Source organism: Pseudonaja textilis, chromosome 4, assembly GCF_049901715.1.
Source record: "Pseudonaja textilis isolate UNSWEBS1 chromosome 4, rPseTex1.2, whole genome shotgun sequence".
NCBI lineage: Eukaryota > Metazoa > Chordata > Lepidosauria > Squamata > Elapidae > Pseudonaja > Pseudonaja textilis.
This window is the reverse complement of record NC_141993.1, coordinates 77,605,531-77,621,769: the sequence shown is the minus strand read 5'-3', so window position 1 is coordinate 77,621,769 and position 16,239 is coordinate 77,605,531. Positions and strand designations below refer to the sequence as shown.

Here is a 16,239-nt window from a genome sequence, read left to right as displayed (position 1 = left end):
TCCAGTAAGGAGTGTATAGAGTTCAATCATCTCCCCTAACTTATCTAATATCAGGCTTTGGTTCTATTTTTGATTGGGCTTCCCCAGAAGGAGGCAGTCTGCAACTTTGGTGGTCCTTCTGAACTCATGGCTTACCAGTTGAAGCAATTGCTAGGCTGGTGGCCATCTTCATCACAAGACTTAGTCCCTAAAGAGATTTATGATGGCCTTCAGGAAGATATGGAACACTATTATAATGGGGAAGGGAAAAATAAAATGGGGAAGGGAAGAATAAAGGAAAACTTGGAGAAGCAGTGATGCAGACCAGAGATTGAAGGACAAATTTTTTTCCAATAAAGTAGCATTCCTGCAATCCTTGAATCACTTGTTGTTGTTTTTTACCTCCCCTAACTTAAAAGCCTTGTAAATCCCATTGTAGATGGGATTGGCTTTGAAGACATACTGTAACAGCATTTTGGCATTGCATTAGTTGTTGGTTTATTTCCAAATAACAATCAAGTTCTTGATTAAAATATATAAAGCCTATATGGATTACGGCTTAAGAATATATTTAAGAGATGTGGAACAGAAGATACAACAAAGAGCGGCCTCTGAAATACAAGCAGTGCCCTCAGTTTTGATACCATGGGCCTGCATTCGAAGATTGAGCAAGTTTGAGTAGGTATCTGGACAAAGGGACGCAGTGGCTCAGTGGCTAAGACCTTGAGCTTGTCAATCAGAAAGGTTGGCAGTTTGGTGGTTCGAATCCCTAGTGCTACATAACGGAGTGAGCTCCCGTTACTTGTCCCAGCTTCTGCCAACCTAGCAGTTTGAAAGCATGTAAAAATGCAAGTTGAAAAATAGGGTCCACTTTGGTTGGAAACCAAAGTTTTCCAAGTTTTCCGTGCACCTTCGGCATTTAGTCATGCCAGCCACATGACCACAGAGATGTCTTCGGACAGTGCTGGCTCTTCAGTTTTGTAATGGAGATGAGCTCTACCCCCTAGAGCCAGAAACAACTAGCATGTATGTGCGAGGGAAACCTTTACGTTTGCCTTTACTACCAGATAACTGGTAGTAAATGATTATTACAGGTAGTCCTTAGCTTATGATCACAGTTGGGACAAGAATTTCCATTCTTAAGCAAAGATTTGTTGAATGAGTTGCAACCAATTTCACAACCTTTTATGCCATGTTTAAGTGAATCACTCAGTTAAGTAAATCACTTGGTCGTTAAGCAAATCTGGCTTTTCCCACTAACTTTATTCATCAGAAGCTCACTGGAAAGGTCACAGATGGCGATCAACTGCGAGTACCAGTTGTAAGTCACTTTTTCAGTGCTGTTGTAACTTCGAACCATTGCCAAATGAATGGCTGTAAGTTGAGGGATATCTAATTATCAGATTTAGGATAATTGCATACATTCTATTTATTTTCTTTTTATTCTTTGGATAATGTGATTATATTTGATGGCTTTTGTAAACTGGTAGATTCAAACACTTGGTGTAGAACTGGCTGTCTTAAATAGCTACTTAACAAACTACAGTGTTTCCACAACTTCCTATCTTCTTACTAGAGATGTCTGTGGTAGGTGAGGTCTCAAAAAAAGTCAAGATGGCAGTCATGATTCATAGGATCAAAGCTTTGTCCCTCTTTTAATATACATGCAATTCCTGTTAAAAGGAATGGAGCTTTTGATCAGAGGATTACAATTTTTACTTTTTTGTCTTCTTTTCTGTAAACACTCCCAATTATTATCTTGTTTAGCAGCGAGAGAAATGGACCACAATCATTGTATGTAAAATCCATGTTGATGTACAGTAGTAAAGAAGGATTATGTTGACATTCAAATCCAAGTCCAATTTTAAGCATGTTGTTTGTTCTTAGTCATGTCATGAAGATTTTAGGCTTTGTTTTGTTTTGATTTCCCTCCCCCCCTTAGTTTGTCAAGTTTTTTCTCTGTTTACCAGAAAGAAAGATTATCTTGAATTTAAAAGACTCCCAGAAAGGAGTTGTAGGCAGGAAAAAAAAACTTATCTTTTTTTTACCCTATTCTCAGTAAATCTAAATTCATTCTCTTGTCTTCAAAGTTAATTACTTGTGAAAAAATATCAGTCTTCCTTTCATGTAAATCTCCAGCTATTTCAGATTGCTTTTTATCGTGAGGCATTTCTCAGATTTATCTGCAAAGTAAAATCAATTACCCCTTTGTTAATTATCTCATCTTTTCATTATAGTTTTCTTCATAAATCATTCTCCTGCTTAATCTTCTTCATATCCTATTTCCTCTGCCTCCTTCTCTACTTGCTGTCTTTCTATCACCCATGCAACATTTCAATTTTGCCATTCTCTCCAAAAGAGATCTTGTTGTTTTAGTCTGGTTCTTCATAACAACAACTGAGATTGGCTGTTTGCTTGCAGTCATTTCATTACCAGACTAGGTAACATCATCAGTGCTACTGAATGTGGGATTTGTTCCCCGTTTATATGCAGTGACTTGCCCTGCTAATGTTGGTGGGGTTATGGTTTTCTCCTTGGAAGTTCCTTGATTAGGGTATTGTTTTCTGCTTCATTATTTTTTCTGGTGCTAAACCCTGCTCATCTGTGTTCTGGTTGCCAGAAAGGATGTATTCTGGTCTTTTTGTTTCCTTCTTAGCTTTTGAATGGTATGTAAATGTAGTTTACCTCTATATGGCTGTTGATGGCTTATTTGTCTATCAAGTTTCAAGAATTGCCTAGCATTTTTGAATTTAGCTTAATGTGGGATGCTTAGTTTCTCAATTGAAATTATGGCTAAGTCTGTCCATATCTTGTGAGATTAAGAAGTTTTCATCATGCCTTCTGAATGGTAGTTGATATTCATGGATGTGCTTTGCATGTCTTCTGTCTGCCTATTTTAATAATGGCTGTTGCAATCATTACACTGGTATGTTAGTGTTTCTTTTGTACATTGTATCTCTGTGTTTCCTTTGCAGAAACAACTGGAAGATTATCTCACAAATCTCTTAAAAATGCCCCTGTACAAGAATTATCATGGAACTGTAAGTGACCTTAAGATGATGTTTACTTTTGTCTGCTCAGTTAAAGTTATTCTATCATTATAATATGATGGTTTGATAAAGAAAGATCAAATTAGTGATGTGAGTTATAATTGACAGCTTGACTTAAATATATATAAATGGTAACTTTAAGAGGTTTTCAAAAGTGTTTGTGCTGCCAGATCATAAATATTTGGGGAGGTTGGGTTAGGTGGAAGAAGACATTTTGATTTTGTATCTAGACAAGATAAACCTAGCTACTGTAATTACAACTTTTTGAGCAAATCATAGTCAAAGAACAGTGCTAATTCAGACAATCTGAACTTTATATGTAATGTTCTTTGTGATATCAAGGTGTTATTGGCTGAATCTTGTGTTACAAAGTGTTGCTGTAATAGAGCAATTAGCTTTAGGTTTTGTTTGCAATTTGAAGACATACAGTCTCATTCATTGACTTAGTATGTCATATGATCCCCCAAAATATAAGATTAAGTCATAATATGGGTATGTAGTGGATGGAGCATATCGCTTACATGTTTACCAAAGTTTAAGATTCAGTAAATTTGTGAGAACCCAAAAGCAACTACGTGTAGTCCACATTTAGTGATGGTCTTGTTTTGCAACCATTCATACAGTGATGAAAAAAAATAACTTTGCAACTAATATTTGTATTTATAAACTTCACAGGTCTGTAAAAAAAGGAAAGCTGAAGTAAGATCATAAACACTAAACATTTCACTAAACAACTGAGTTATGGCCCCAATGAGGACTGAAAAAATTACTACTCTTTTCTATAGTACAACCAAAAGCCCAACTAATTTGGTAGATCAAATTTCATCAGGTTCAAGGTTGACTCAGCCTTCTGCCTTCAAGGTGGGTAAAATGAGGACCCAGATTGTTGGGGGCCAGATGCTGACTCTGTAAGCCACTTAGAGAGGGCTGTAAAAAGCACTGTCGAGTGGTATATAAGTCTAAGTGCTGTTGCTATTGCTATCTACGTTAGGGGTCACCAACTTTTCAGACCTCAGGGACCACTAAATTCATAATTTTAAATCCTGCGGACAGCTAATATGAATTTTTAAAAAAGGTAAATAGTATTTAGTGCAATATAAAAATGCAAACAATTTTTCTGCGGATCACCAAAATTTTCTCGTGGACCACCATGGACCACTGGTTATGACCACTAATCTACGTGGTGAGAGCTGTGGTGGCGCAGTGGTTAAAATGCAGTATTGCAGGCTAATTCTACTGACTGCTAGCAGTTCAATCCTGACAGGCTCAAATGACTCATTTTCCATCCTTCCGGGGTTGATAAAATAAGGATCTAGATTGCCTGGGACAATATGCTGACTCTGTAAACCGCATAGAGTGGGCTGTAAAGCCCTATGAAGCCGTATATAAATCTAAGTGTTATTGCTATCTGTACTTCACTAATCACATGCAAATTGGTGAATCTGAATTATCAAAAATTTAATATGCTATACAGCTCAGCCACAAATCTCCCTTTCAGTTTCTTTACCTGTTTTATAACATTGCATAAAAGATATTTCTTCTCGAAAGAGTGAAGTACGTATTAGATGAATCCAGAGAGAACAATGCTGTCAGCAACACTATCTACTTCTAGCTGTTGGATGTAACAATAGAGAACTGTTTTGTGACGTGTATCATCCCTGAACTTGTCTAGTTTCTATTTACTTGAAACAGAAGCAAAACCTTGAGATAACTCAGCAGGGGCCCCCTTTATGTTTTTGAAAATGTGATTATAATTTCTCACCTGCTTGTGTAGGCTTGAACTGGTGTACATGTGTAATAACATAATTGCCTTCTGTTCATAAATGCAATATCATGCCAACTTGGCACTTGGAAATGTTGAGTCACTTGAGAAGGTTTGAGTACATAGTGCTGCTGTGTAAAATTTCACTCCAGACACATTTTCACCTCTTTCAATGTTCTCCTAAGACGTGTGTCCACTTCCTCTGTGGAATTTTACTGCTTCTTCAACAAGTAATTTCTGGTAGCAGGGAATAATTCAAATCCATTGAAGAATTATTTCCAGGGCAGAGTTTTGAATTCAGGAGGATAGTATTTATGCACAGCAAGAAATATATAGAGGTGCCCGCACACATATCCCAGCATAGTATTTTCTTATTTTGTACATCCTGAAGAATAGAGTTACTTCTTGTATTACGTTATGGTCTTCCAATATTATTGGGTATATTTATTTTTATTTATTTATTTGATTTGTCAGTTGCTTACAAGATAATAGGTATAAGGATAAACATGAGTAAGAGTACAGGAAATAGGTACGAATAAATGGGGACACTAAGACAGAGATGATAGGCACAATGGTGCACTTATGCACACCCCTTACAGACCTCTTAGGAATGGGGTGAGGTCAACAGTGGATAGTTTGAGGTTAAAGGAATGGGGGTTAGAGGAGTCTGGTAGTGCATTCCAGGCATTGACCATTCTGTTGCTGAAGTTGTACTTTCTGCAATCAAGTTTGGAGCGGTTTACATTGAGTTGTTAGTGATAGTTTTGTAATTGCTGTATTTTTTAAAAATTGCATTGCATCTCTGTAAAGTTGTATATGAGCATTGTAAAGAAAGAGATGAACAACTTGTGTCTTGCATGCGGTACTTCACATGGGGCTCGTATGCAGCCCAAGTAGTCAATGGAATTAAAAATGTTGACCCAGTTTTTCTGTTATTTGCATGGGGGTGGGGAGATATTAAAGCGTGAAATTAGTGCCTTAAACCTTTCCCTGTCCTCCAAGGGCAATTCACTCCATTAGCAAAGGATTAAAGCTAAAGTGGGTACCTTAAGTCAGAGCACAAAGGTAAAATATGACCTTCAGCTCAAGAATGTTATGTATCTCTGTGTTACCCTGCTAGAATGTTGTCATAATCATAATTGCCTTTGTTTCTGGCTTAAAAGAACCTGCATTTTGTGTTTACATTGAGTTTGTATCTGTTGTGTGCTCTTGTATTGTTGCGGTTGAAGCTGAAGTAGTCATTGACTGGTAAGACATTGAAGCAGATAATTTTGTCTACTACACTTAAGTCCAACTGTAGGCGGCATAGTTTAAGGTTGTCCAAGCCCAAAATTAAGACTAGTGATACAGGGTATTCAATTGAGAGCAGAGGAATGTAGTACTCTTCCCGTGAAATACTTCTGGACTCGCTCAATTGTATTAATGTCCAATATACAGTACGGATTCCAGACTGATGAGCTGTACTCAAGTATTGGTCTAGCAAAAGTTTTGTATGTTCTAGTTAGCAATTCAATATTTCCAGAGGAGAAGCTGAGTCTGTTGCAATATTGAATGCTGGATTACAAGCCAGGATCCATCCTAAATTCCTTTTCTACTTACCTTTTATATCATTCTCTTGGATGCTTTGATTATAGTCATTGTTTATGCTAAAGATCTGTTGGCCTTTTGTAATTCTCAGTGATTGATGATGGCTGGTCAACGATTATGAAGTGTGGTTTGTAATGCTTTCTCTTGGGAGCTTTTTTCATCAATGATGATCAGCTGATTCTGCATCCATTTGTTGACTATATAGCAAGGTCACTAATTCTTATTTTAAACCAATAACTACTTATTGATTTGGTACTGTGAACTGTTTACCTTAGGTGGTAGTTTTGTAATTGCTGTATTTTTTAAAATGCATCTCTATAAAGGTGTATATGAGCATTGTAAAGAAAGAGACAAACAACTTGTGTCCTGCATGTGGTACTTTACATGGGATTCCTATGTAGCCCAAGTGAGTCAGTGGGATTAAACATGTTGACCCAGTTTTTCTGTTATTTGCATGTGGAGGGAGAGATATTAAAGACTGTAATTAGTGCCTCAAATCTTTCCCTGTCTACCAAGGGCAATTCACTCCATTAGCATAGGATTAAGGCCAAAGTGGGAACCTTAAGTCAGAGCACAAAGGTAAAACATGACGTCCAGATCAAGAATGCTATATATCTCTGTTTTACCCTGATCATCAGTATAATGTTAAGCTAGAATGTTGTCATAATCATAATTGTCTTTGCTTCTGGCTTAAAAGAACCTGAATTTTATGTTTTAAGGGTAGCACAAGATCCTTTGGGATTTGTCGCCACCAAACAACTGTTACCAATTCACATGCAATTCTCCCTTTCTCTTAGAGTGATTTTCCCTAGATGTTTATCTTGGTGGAACAATGTATATTGACACTGAAATCTTCACAGACCTTACTTTATAACTCATTTCATTGGAAAACCTGAATGAGATCTTGAGTATTCCCCGGGATAGCTGAGGGAATCTATAATTTCAGATTAGGCATAGAAGATGTTACTTTGCTGCCTTTTATAGGATTCTGCAGCTTTTAAGCTCAAGGCATCCTGCATTACTTTTTTCTGTTAATGATTACTCTGCAAACATGAAAAGACAGCAGAACTCCTGTGTGCTCACATTCACCAAATTCAGGCAGTTGTTTAATTCTTTTTTGTTGGTTGGTTGGTTTAAATGATGGGTAGACATTACACTTTGACTTAATGAGTACATTTGCACCGATCAAATCTTTTTCTGAATGAAAGTGAATATACGTGTCCCAGGATAATGCTGGAGGATCCAGTCTGGGTCCAGAGATTTTATCTTCCAAGCTTTTAGATAATGCTGGAGCCCATCTTCAGGGAACTTCTCTCTAGGAGAGTGTGGGCTGTTGTGTGTGTTGTGTTTATATGGTGCCAGTTGTTATGTGGCTTTTTAGATGTTGATTGGGGTGTATTGATGGCTGGCTTTTAAGTCATTAGCTGTCTGTTCGCTTGTGCTGCCCCTTCCAAGTACTTAGAAGGTGAAGGCTGGGCAGCACAAGCAAAAAAACAAGCAACAACTTAAAAGCCAGCCATCAACACACCCCAATCAGCATCTAAAAAGCCACATACAATAATAGGCACTATAAACACCCCACAGAGAACAGCACACATTCTGTTAGAGAGAAGTTTCCTGAAAATCAGTGGTGGTATGCTACCAGTTCGGCCCGGTTCTACTGAACCAGTAGCAAAAATTGCTACCATTTGGGCAGAACAGGTAGTTAAAAAAAGCCTCCAATGATCAGCTGAGAGGAGAAAGAAGAGAAAAACCCAGGATCGGCCCTGCCACCTCCCCCTGCGCTTTTCTTTTTCCTCTCAGTTGATTGATGCTGCAGGCCTCAGTGGGTGTGTGGAAAGCTGCATGTGTGCATTAGGGACATGCACGTTAGATCACCAAACCAGTAGTGGAACAGATAGGATCCCACTGCTGCTAAAGATGGGCTCTAGCATGAGTCTGAAAGCGCAGAAGACAAAACCTTTGATCCCGGTGACTGACTCAGATTGGATCCTTGCAACAAATTTTTTTTCACTTAATACATTGACAAATCTAGCCCTAGCTAGGTAGCTAGTTCGTTTTAGTACATTATCTTACCTAGACACAACCTTATTTAACAATGTTCCATTAACATAGCCAATATGTTTTGGGGTTTTTTGTCCCTAAACCATGTATGATAGTACAATATGTGACTATAGCTAGTATGCCTTATTCAATAAATAATTATAAAACCCAAAACATGGCTAACATAATGTGTAAACATGGGTGTGGTTCGTTGGAGAAGCCATAGTGCCTTTTTTCTCATTTAACATTAAAGCCATGTAGCCTGGCTTGGATTACTGGGATGGTTTTAAGTTCATCAGAGTAACCCCAAACCAATTGGTTCATTAGCTCATTATATATTAAAATATGTGAATCAGGCTTTCGTTCAAATATGGTTTGTGATTCTAGCAATAATGTGTATTTTTCACCAATTATGGAAATGGCAATAACACCTGTAAGTATGTTGTCCCTGACAGATGCTTCCTGTGACCTCAACAACAACAAAAGTTTTCCATCATTTGACAAATGCAAACATTCCAGAGTATATCAGTACAAAGCTATAATGCTACCATCCACAGGCAATACAAATACCCAATGAGCAGGAATTTTTTTATCACTATGGAGGTATTCATGCTCTCTAAGCTTTGTTGTTTCCTTGCAGAAGTTTTGTTGCTGAGTTAGGCAACACCCTCAGAGAACTGGTGTTGTTATCTAGGCAGGTAATAAAATATCTGCAATTAAACAACTCATTTCAGAGATCACCAAGAACTTTACAGTTAAACACTGAGGTAAATTCTCTTCTATTAGCATTGCATCATTCTTAATCTGAATAAGAACTCAAACCATAGCATGCTTCTCTGCAGTTTTCAGAGCATCACAACAACAACTCTGTGTAGGAAATTTGGGCTGAGAGATGGTGGTCATCCAGTTCCCAATGAGGTATAATGGTTGAGTGTGAATTTGGGTTTTCTCTGTCTTCAGTTTGACAACTAAAACACAATGGTCCTTTGCAGAAGAATCTTCAAAGATTCTTCTTCTCTGGGAGAAATAATCAGAGTCTAAATATTGGAAAATTCTTCTGGATCAGCCTTGGAATATCTGCCATAATGCAGAGTCTGTGTTGCCCTAAATGCCTACTGGTGGCTTTCTCAACCCAGCTCTCTGGTTTTCTACATAATGACTTGGACTATTATAAACTCCATTCAAAGATTGGGTTTACACAACATACTAAATGCATTTAGCTTGTTCGTAATTCTGCATTTTGTGTAGAGGTCACAGAATAAACAAGATGACTCCAGATGAAACTGACTCAGCTACCTATACACAAGACTGAACCACTAATTGATCACAGATAAGGCTCAACGGACTTCAAAGGGGCTTGAATTTAGGTCTCTTATGGGGATGTAGAGACTCCATATTAATGATGTGTTTGATCCTGCCCTGATGCTCAGTCTGGTTGTCTCCTACCAATTCCCTGTCTGTTTTTGGTGGAATTTGATTTAGCATCCTAGTACCATTGAAATAAAGCAACACATAGACTATTCTTGCATTAAATTAATGGATAATGTTTCCTTTCCCTTTGTATATCACTTTCAGATGGAATTCCTTGGTGTAAGTCAACTGTCATTCATCCATGATCTGGGACCTAAAGGCATGTAAGTCTTGGCCTCTTTATGAATATGTTTAGTGAAAACATTTCCATTTTCTGTTTTCAGCTTCTGGTTTACAGAACATTTAAGTAGAACATATAACTACCATGGAAGATAGAGCAATTGTGTAGATATGGTGCTGTTTGTTTGTTTGTTTGTTTACTTAATTTCTCACACTTATATAGCTGCCCATCTCACAACAAAGTGATTATAGGCATCTTACAACAGAATAATTGTAAAATCCAAATATAAATTAACTACAATTTAAAAAAACAGTCAACAATATTATTGCTATAATAAGACAGTGGAGAGAATTGATGTTAAAACCAATGTGGCCAATTCATTGCCTTGAGGCCTGCTGACACAGCCATGTTTTAAGGCAGGGGTCTCCAACCTTGGTAACCTTAAGAGTTGTGGACTTCAATTCCCAGAATTCTGGAAGTTGAAGTCCACAACTCTTAAAGTTGCCAAGGTTGGAGACCCCTGTTTTAAGGAATTTTCTTGGGAAGAGATCAAGGATGGGGCAAGTCTCACCTCAAGGGGGCAGACAATATTCCATAGGGTAGATGCCACAGGGGGGAAAAAAGGCCCATCTTCTTTTGTAGACAGGACCCACAGCATACCTGTTTTGCCAGACCTAACCAGATTAGATATAATCAGGTAGAGACAGTCCTTCAGATAAACTGGCCCCATGCCATGAAGGACTTTAAAAGTCAAGTCCAGCATTTTAAATTGGACCTGGAAGCAAACTGGCATTCATAGGACAGGAGTGTTTCAGAGGTATTTTTTCAAAAGACAACTGGACTTTCTTGTTCTTCTTGAAAGACGTTTCAGTTCAGAACTGAAGAAACTTCTTGGATGAGAAGTAAAATGTCCTCAAGTAAAAACAAAGACCAGTTGTCTCTTGGAAAAGTACCTTTGGGAAACCATGACCTGAATGACTGAGAATTTCCATAGATGTAGGACAGGAGTATAACATGTGCCAATCTAGAGATACACCTAGCTGCCTTTCCTGCTGCATTAGGCACCAGCTGAAGGTTCTGGATACTCTTCAAGGGCAGCCCAGGTAGAGCACAGCACAGTAGTCCATTTGGGAAGTGACCAGGGAATGAGTGGTTGTGAACAGAGCCTCCCAGTCCAGGAACTGGTGCACAACACAAAACACAAACACAAGAACATTGAAGCTGTATGTATAATCACATGCATGAACGTTTGATGCAGATTTCTGATTTTTCAAAGCTTTGGTAAGGAGAATCAGCTAAATATTCAAGTTACGGAAGGTTGTATGCAGAAAGATACACAGGTGACAACACTTAATCAATGTGAATACCCATGAAAAATCTAAGTAGGGCTGTGTGTGGATAATATAGTGTGGGAGAACACTGTGAAATCTAATAACTGTAGGATAGCTGGAAGAAGGTATTAATAAGCTATATCCATGCCATTGCAAGAAAATAGCATGGTGGGGTCTCTGTAATCACCAGAAGCTGAGCTCAACCCATTTTTCTGACCAATGCTTCCTGAGACCTTAATTAAGCATATGTTTAGTCCGAACAACTCTTGTTTTATTTCAACACTGGGAATTATGTTCATTCCCAGCCTATAAAGAGTCCCAAACAGTCTCTCGAGATAAGCACCCACCTTTATCTCCTTTGAATTGCTGCCAACAACTAAAGTGCCAAATTAACTGTAAAAAGCCAAACGAAGTACAAAGTCCACACAGAGTTTCAAGGTTTAACAGAGTTGAAAAGAGCGAACAACATTGCTTCCTGCAAAGGTTCCTGTCCCTTTGCACTTCCTTTTTCTTATGGGAGGGGCAATCACCTCCAAGCCTTACTCCCAAGTCACCCCTTTTGTCTTAATTGCTCTTGCCTTCTGGGAGCTCTGTGCACACACGCACTGGGAACAGGCTCCTCTTGTTCCTCTGCCTCGCTGCTGTCAGATTCTGGAGGCTCTGGAGTCAGCACATAACTCCCAGATGGCCCTGACCCCATCTCTGTATAGGATGCAGGAGCCTCATCGGAGTCCTCCCCAGACTTCCGGACTGGCCCATGTTCTTCCCCACTGTCCGATTCTGCTGCCGTCTCCGCAAGCTGCCTGCAGACCACAACACCCAGAGAGATTTTATGCAGAAAGAGATTTGCAGGATGAGAAGCTGTGAATTTTTCAGCCACCTCCTGCTTCTATTTCTGTAGCAGCTAGAGTTAGTAAGTGATAACTTGTTGTGAAAGATTTCCCCCTTCTAATCCCTGCAAACTACAACATTGTCTAAAGCGATGGCAAACCATGACAAGTGCGTAACTAGTTGACACAGCATGCCACTTTCGTGACACTCAAGCCTCCAGACCGAAGACAATGCTAAGCCATTTACATAACCTGGTTAAGAAAAAGGCATGAACTTGTACATGAAATCACCACAACTTGTGAATTCCAAAGAGTCAAAGGCAGGATTCTAACTGGATATTCTTTTTAAAAAAATTAGAATTCCTAACGGTAAGAATTCAGCATTATCCAGAAAGTTGGCCAGCTTTCCTTTGCTGGATATATTTAAGCAAAGACAGAGCAACTTTCTGTCCAGGAACATTGGTTTTTTGTCCTGAACTGGGGATTGGATTGGATGACCTAAACATCTGCCTCTAGCATTTCAGTTCTGTAAATGTGAGACAAAGACAAGTTTATAGTCTGTTATGAATGGATTTGATTGTACTAGCTGGCCCCACCATGCTTCTCCACGTGGTTCTCTCAATGTTCCTGCTGGCTTATTTATTTAACATATTTATTATGTTATTTGCCTCTGGCTGGTAATCCAAGAAACAAACTTTAAAGGACCCATGCTTTGCTTTTAGTTTAAGGCTTTCATCTATTACCAAGCAAAGAAATTTAAGAAGTTCGCTGAGAAACAGAACTAGGTTAGAGCATGGTGCATTCTAGGTGCCTTCAATGAATGCAACTAAATTGTGGTTGCTTGAATACATCCAATTCAAGATATTGGCATTAACACTTAAAGTCCTGCAGGGCTAAGGTCCAGGTTATTTTGACCACCTTCTCCTCCAGGTAGACTCTCCCCTACCAATTTGTTCAGCCTGGAATGGGATTTTGCAGGTATCCCACCTTCTGAGTTTAGAGGAGAAGAAGCTCAGAAAAAACATCTTCTTTATGACAGCCCAACCCTTTGGGACTAAATCCATGCAAACCCTATATTTGGCATGTTCAGGCTAGCAATGGAACAATTCAGGCAGGCCTTCGGAGTTTGAAGGTTCCTTCACAGGGAGCCAGTGAGTTTTATGTTAATTTTATGTTCAATTGATTTGATTTATTTTAATGATGCTTTGATATTGGATTCAGCAAGGAAAGAGTGTATATATCACAAATAAATAAATCTTGCAGACAAATAACAGAGAGGGTTCCTGATATGAAAAAAGGAAATGCATGGGGGCTGCCATTCTCTATGATTGAAATTGATTGAAAAATACCCTGCAAGACTGGACTTTGTTCAGTGATATCCAGTAGATCAGAGTTTCTCAACTTTGTCCATTTGAACATGTGATGCGACACCTGGAAAAATATGACATGCTTCACTTAATCCTCCAAGGAAAGATTGAAATGCAAACCAAGTCCAGGCAGAAGAAGAACATGATGGCTTCAAAATCTAAGGGACTCGTTTGGACAAAACTCAGCAGCAGTTTTTCGTGTGGCTGTTAATAAAAATAGGATCTCCAACATGATCGCCAACCTCCGATGACAGATATGGCACAAGAAGAAGAAGTCCATTTGAAGATATATGGACTTTAATTCCCAGAATTTCCCAGCCAGCATGGAGTCCACCCATCTTCAAGTAAATAAAGTTGAGAAACACTGCGGTAGAAAAAAGTGCTGATTAAGTTTTTCTTCTCCTAAAGCAGAGGTCTCCAAACTTGGCAACTTTAAGTATTGTGGACATCAACACCCAGAATTCCTCAGCCAGCTATGCTATCTGAGGATTTCTGGGAGTTGAAGTCCACAAGTCTTAAAGTTGCCAAGTTTGGGGACCCCTGTCCTAAAGGCTTGCTAAATCATTACACCCTTTTTCTTGTCTTTCTCTTCAGAGAGGGTATGATTATGAAAAGGTCTGGAGGACACCGAATTCCTGGCTTAAACTGTTGTGGGCAAGGACAGCTATGCTACCGATGGTCAAAAAGGTACTTTTGTGGACCTTCTGAATTTCTTTCTAAATGTTTTTCCCCCCAACATTAAGCTGAATGTTTTAGAATTAAAGAAAGGTAGCTTAAAAAAAAAACCTGTGGGTGGCACAAGTAATTTTTGCTCTCTTAATAGCTGTCTGGTATGTTTTAAGCAGAAGAAACATTTTGAAAAGACCTGAATGATATTACTCTCACCTAAATCAGATGCAAAACTAGTGACAGATGGAGTGGTATATATTAAATTGGACCCCTTTTGCACTCAATTTCATGAATAATCTGGCAATAACTCAAGAGTTCACCTTTATTCAAGCTGCAGGAGCCCATTTTTAATACTTTCCTGCTTTGTTCCTTTTACTTTCAGAAAGACGAATTGGGATCACATATTTTTACTTTCAAGAACAGTAGGGATTTATAACACAACTGGAGGCAGAGGGTAGCGAACACAGCTTCTTTTTTTCGTTACTCAATTCAAAACATTTTAATTTTAGAGATGGTGTTCTCAGTCCTTCTTATTAATATTATAGAAAGCCAGTTTGGTGTGATGATTAAGGCACCAGGCTAAAATAGGGAGGCTGTGAATTCTAGTCCCCTTTAGACACAAAACCAGCTGGGTGACCTTGGGCCAGTCACTCTTTCTCAGCCCTAGAAGGAAGAAGAAAATGGCAAACCACTTCCAAAAATCTTGCTAAGAAAACTTCAGGGACTAGACTGGGCAGTTGCCATGAATCAATGCTCATTTGAAGGTGTGTGCATACACACACACACACACACACACACACTCATTATTACTACTATTCACATTTACACACTTGTTGAATAATCAATGCATGTTTTTCTTCTTAAATGAAAGTTTCATTGATTAGGAATTAAGACACCCTTACAAAGCAATTCATTATAATTAAATTTAAAGTGAAGGTATACGCTTATAAAATATGCAGCAACCTTACTTCAGACTTACCTTCAGGTAGCAACGACATTCTGCTTACTAACGATGGTTTCTCTACTTCGTTTTCTGTCATTATTTTAAATGCAGTAAAAATATTTTTTTAAAAAAACAACAACAATAGTTTCTCTTATTCGGAACAGCCTCTTGGTAAGAAATAAGCACAATGGGTCCAACTTCAAATAAGTGCTCCAAGGCAGCCCACGTTTTAATTTTCTGGAATGTCTACAGAGCCTAAGGAAGACCCAAAGGTGTATTGGGAAATACACAAAAGATGAGGCTAAAATTCTACCCTTTGGCTTGCTGGCAGGTCCATAGAAGAGATCTCTAGAAAGGTTATTTTTGAGGCCATCAAGGTGCTCCTTGACCTGTATAAATACTTCCCTAGTTGGGCTTTAAGTCTGATCTAATATGATCCAATGAACAATTGAGGGACCTAAGTGTGTGTAGTCTAACAAAGCGAAGGACCAAGAGCTGTATTATGGAAGTCTTCCAGTATTTTGGGGGGGCTATGGGAGAAGTGGGGGATCAATCTATTCTCCAAAGTCCCTGAGGGCAGGACAAGAAGTAATAGGTGGACGATCATTGAAGAGAGATCCCATCTAGAACCAAAGATAAATTTCTTGACAGTAAGAAGAATTAATCAGTGGAACGACTTACCTTCAGCAGTTGTGGATACTCCATCATTGGAAGTTTTCAAGAGAGACTGGGCATCAGAGGTGGTATTCAGCAGGTTCTGACTAGTTCTGGAGAAACAGTAGCGGAAATTTTGAGTAGTTTGGAGAACCGGCAAATACCACCTCTGACTGGCCCCATCCCCATCTATTCTCTACCTCCTGAGTCCCAGCTGATCGGCTGGGTCTTCTTTGGTTGCCCTGCACAGGAGAATGGAGCTGGAAAGCAGGTTAGTGGGATGGGGAAGGAATGGGATTTTGCTGTAACCTTCCCCGAGGAGTGGGGAGGGAATGGAGATTTTATAGTATCCTTCCCTTGCCATGCCCACCAAGCCATGCCCACAGAACCGGTAGTAAAAAAAATTTGAATCTCACCACTGCTGGACATCCAT

The 16,239-nt window shown here is 38.9% G+C and overlaps 1 protein-coding gene across 2 annotated transcripts in view; it reads left to right on the top strand.

Annotated features, from left to right (window-relative positions):
* The window catches only part of PLD1 (phospholipase D1), a 126,877-nt gene that overhangs the window by 47,861 nt on the left and 62,777 nt on the right, over nucleotides 1-16,239 (top strand). For both annotated transcript variants that reach the window (XM_087933452.1, XM_026705756.2), the window contains exons 6-8: nucleotides 2,955-3,020; nucleotides 9,997-10,055; nucleotides 14,135-14,227. In XM_087933452.1, coding sequence (XP_087789578.1) covers nucleotides 2,955-3,020; nucleotides 9,997-10,055; nucleotides 14,135-14,227 — 218 coding nt within the window. The remainder of the gene's footprint in view (nucleotides 1-2,954; nucleotides 3,021-9,996; nucleotides 10,056-14,134; nucleotides 14,228-16,239) is intronic.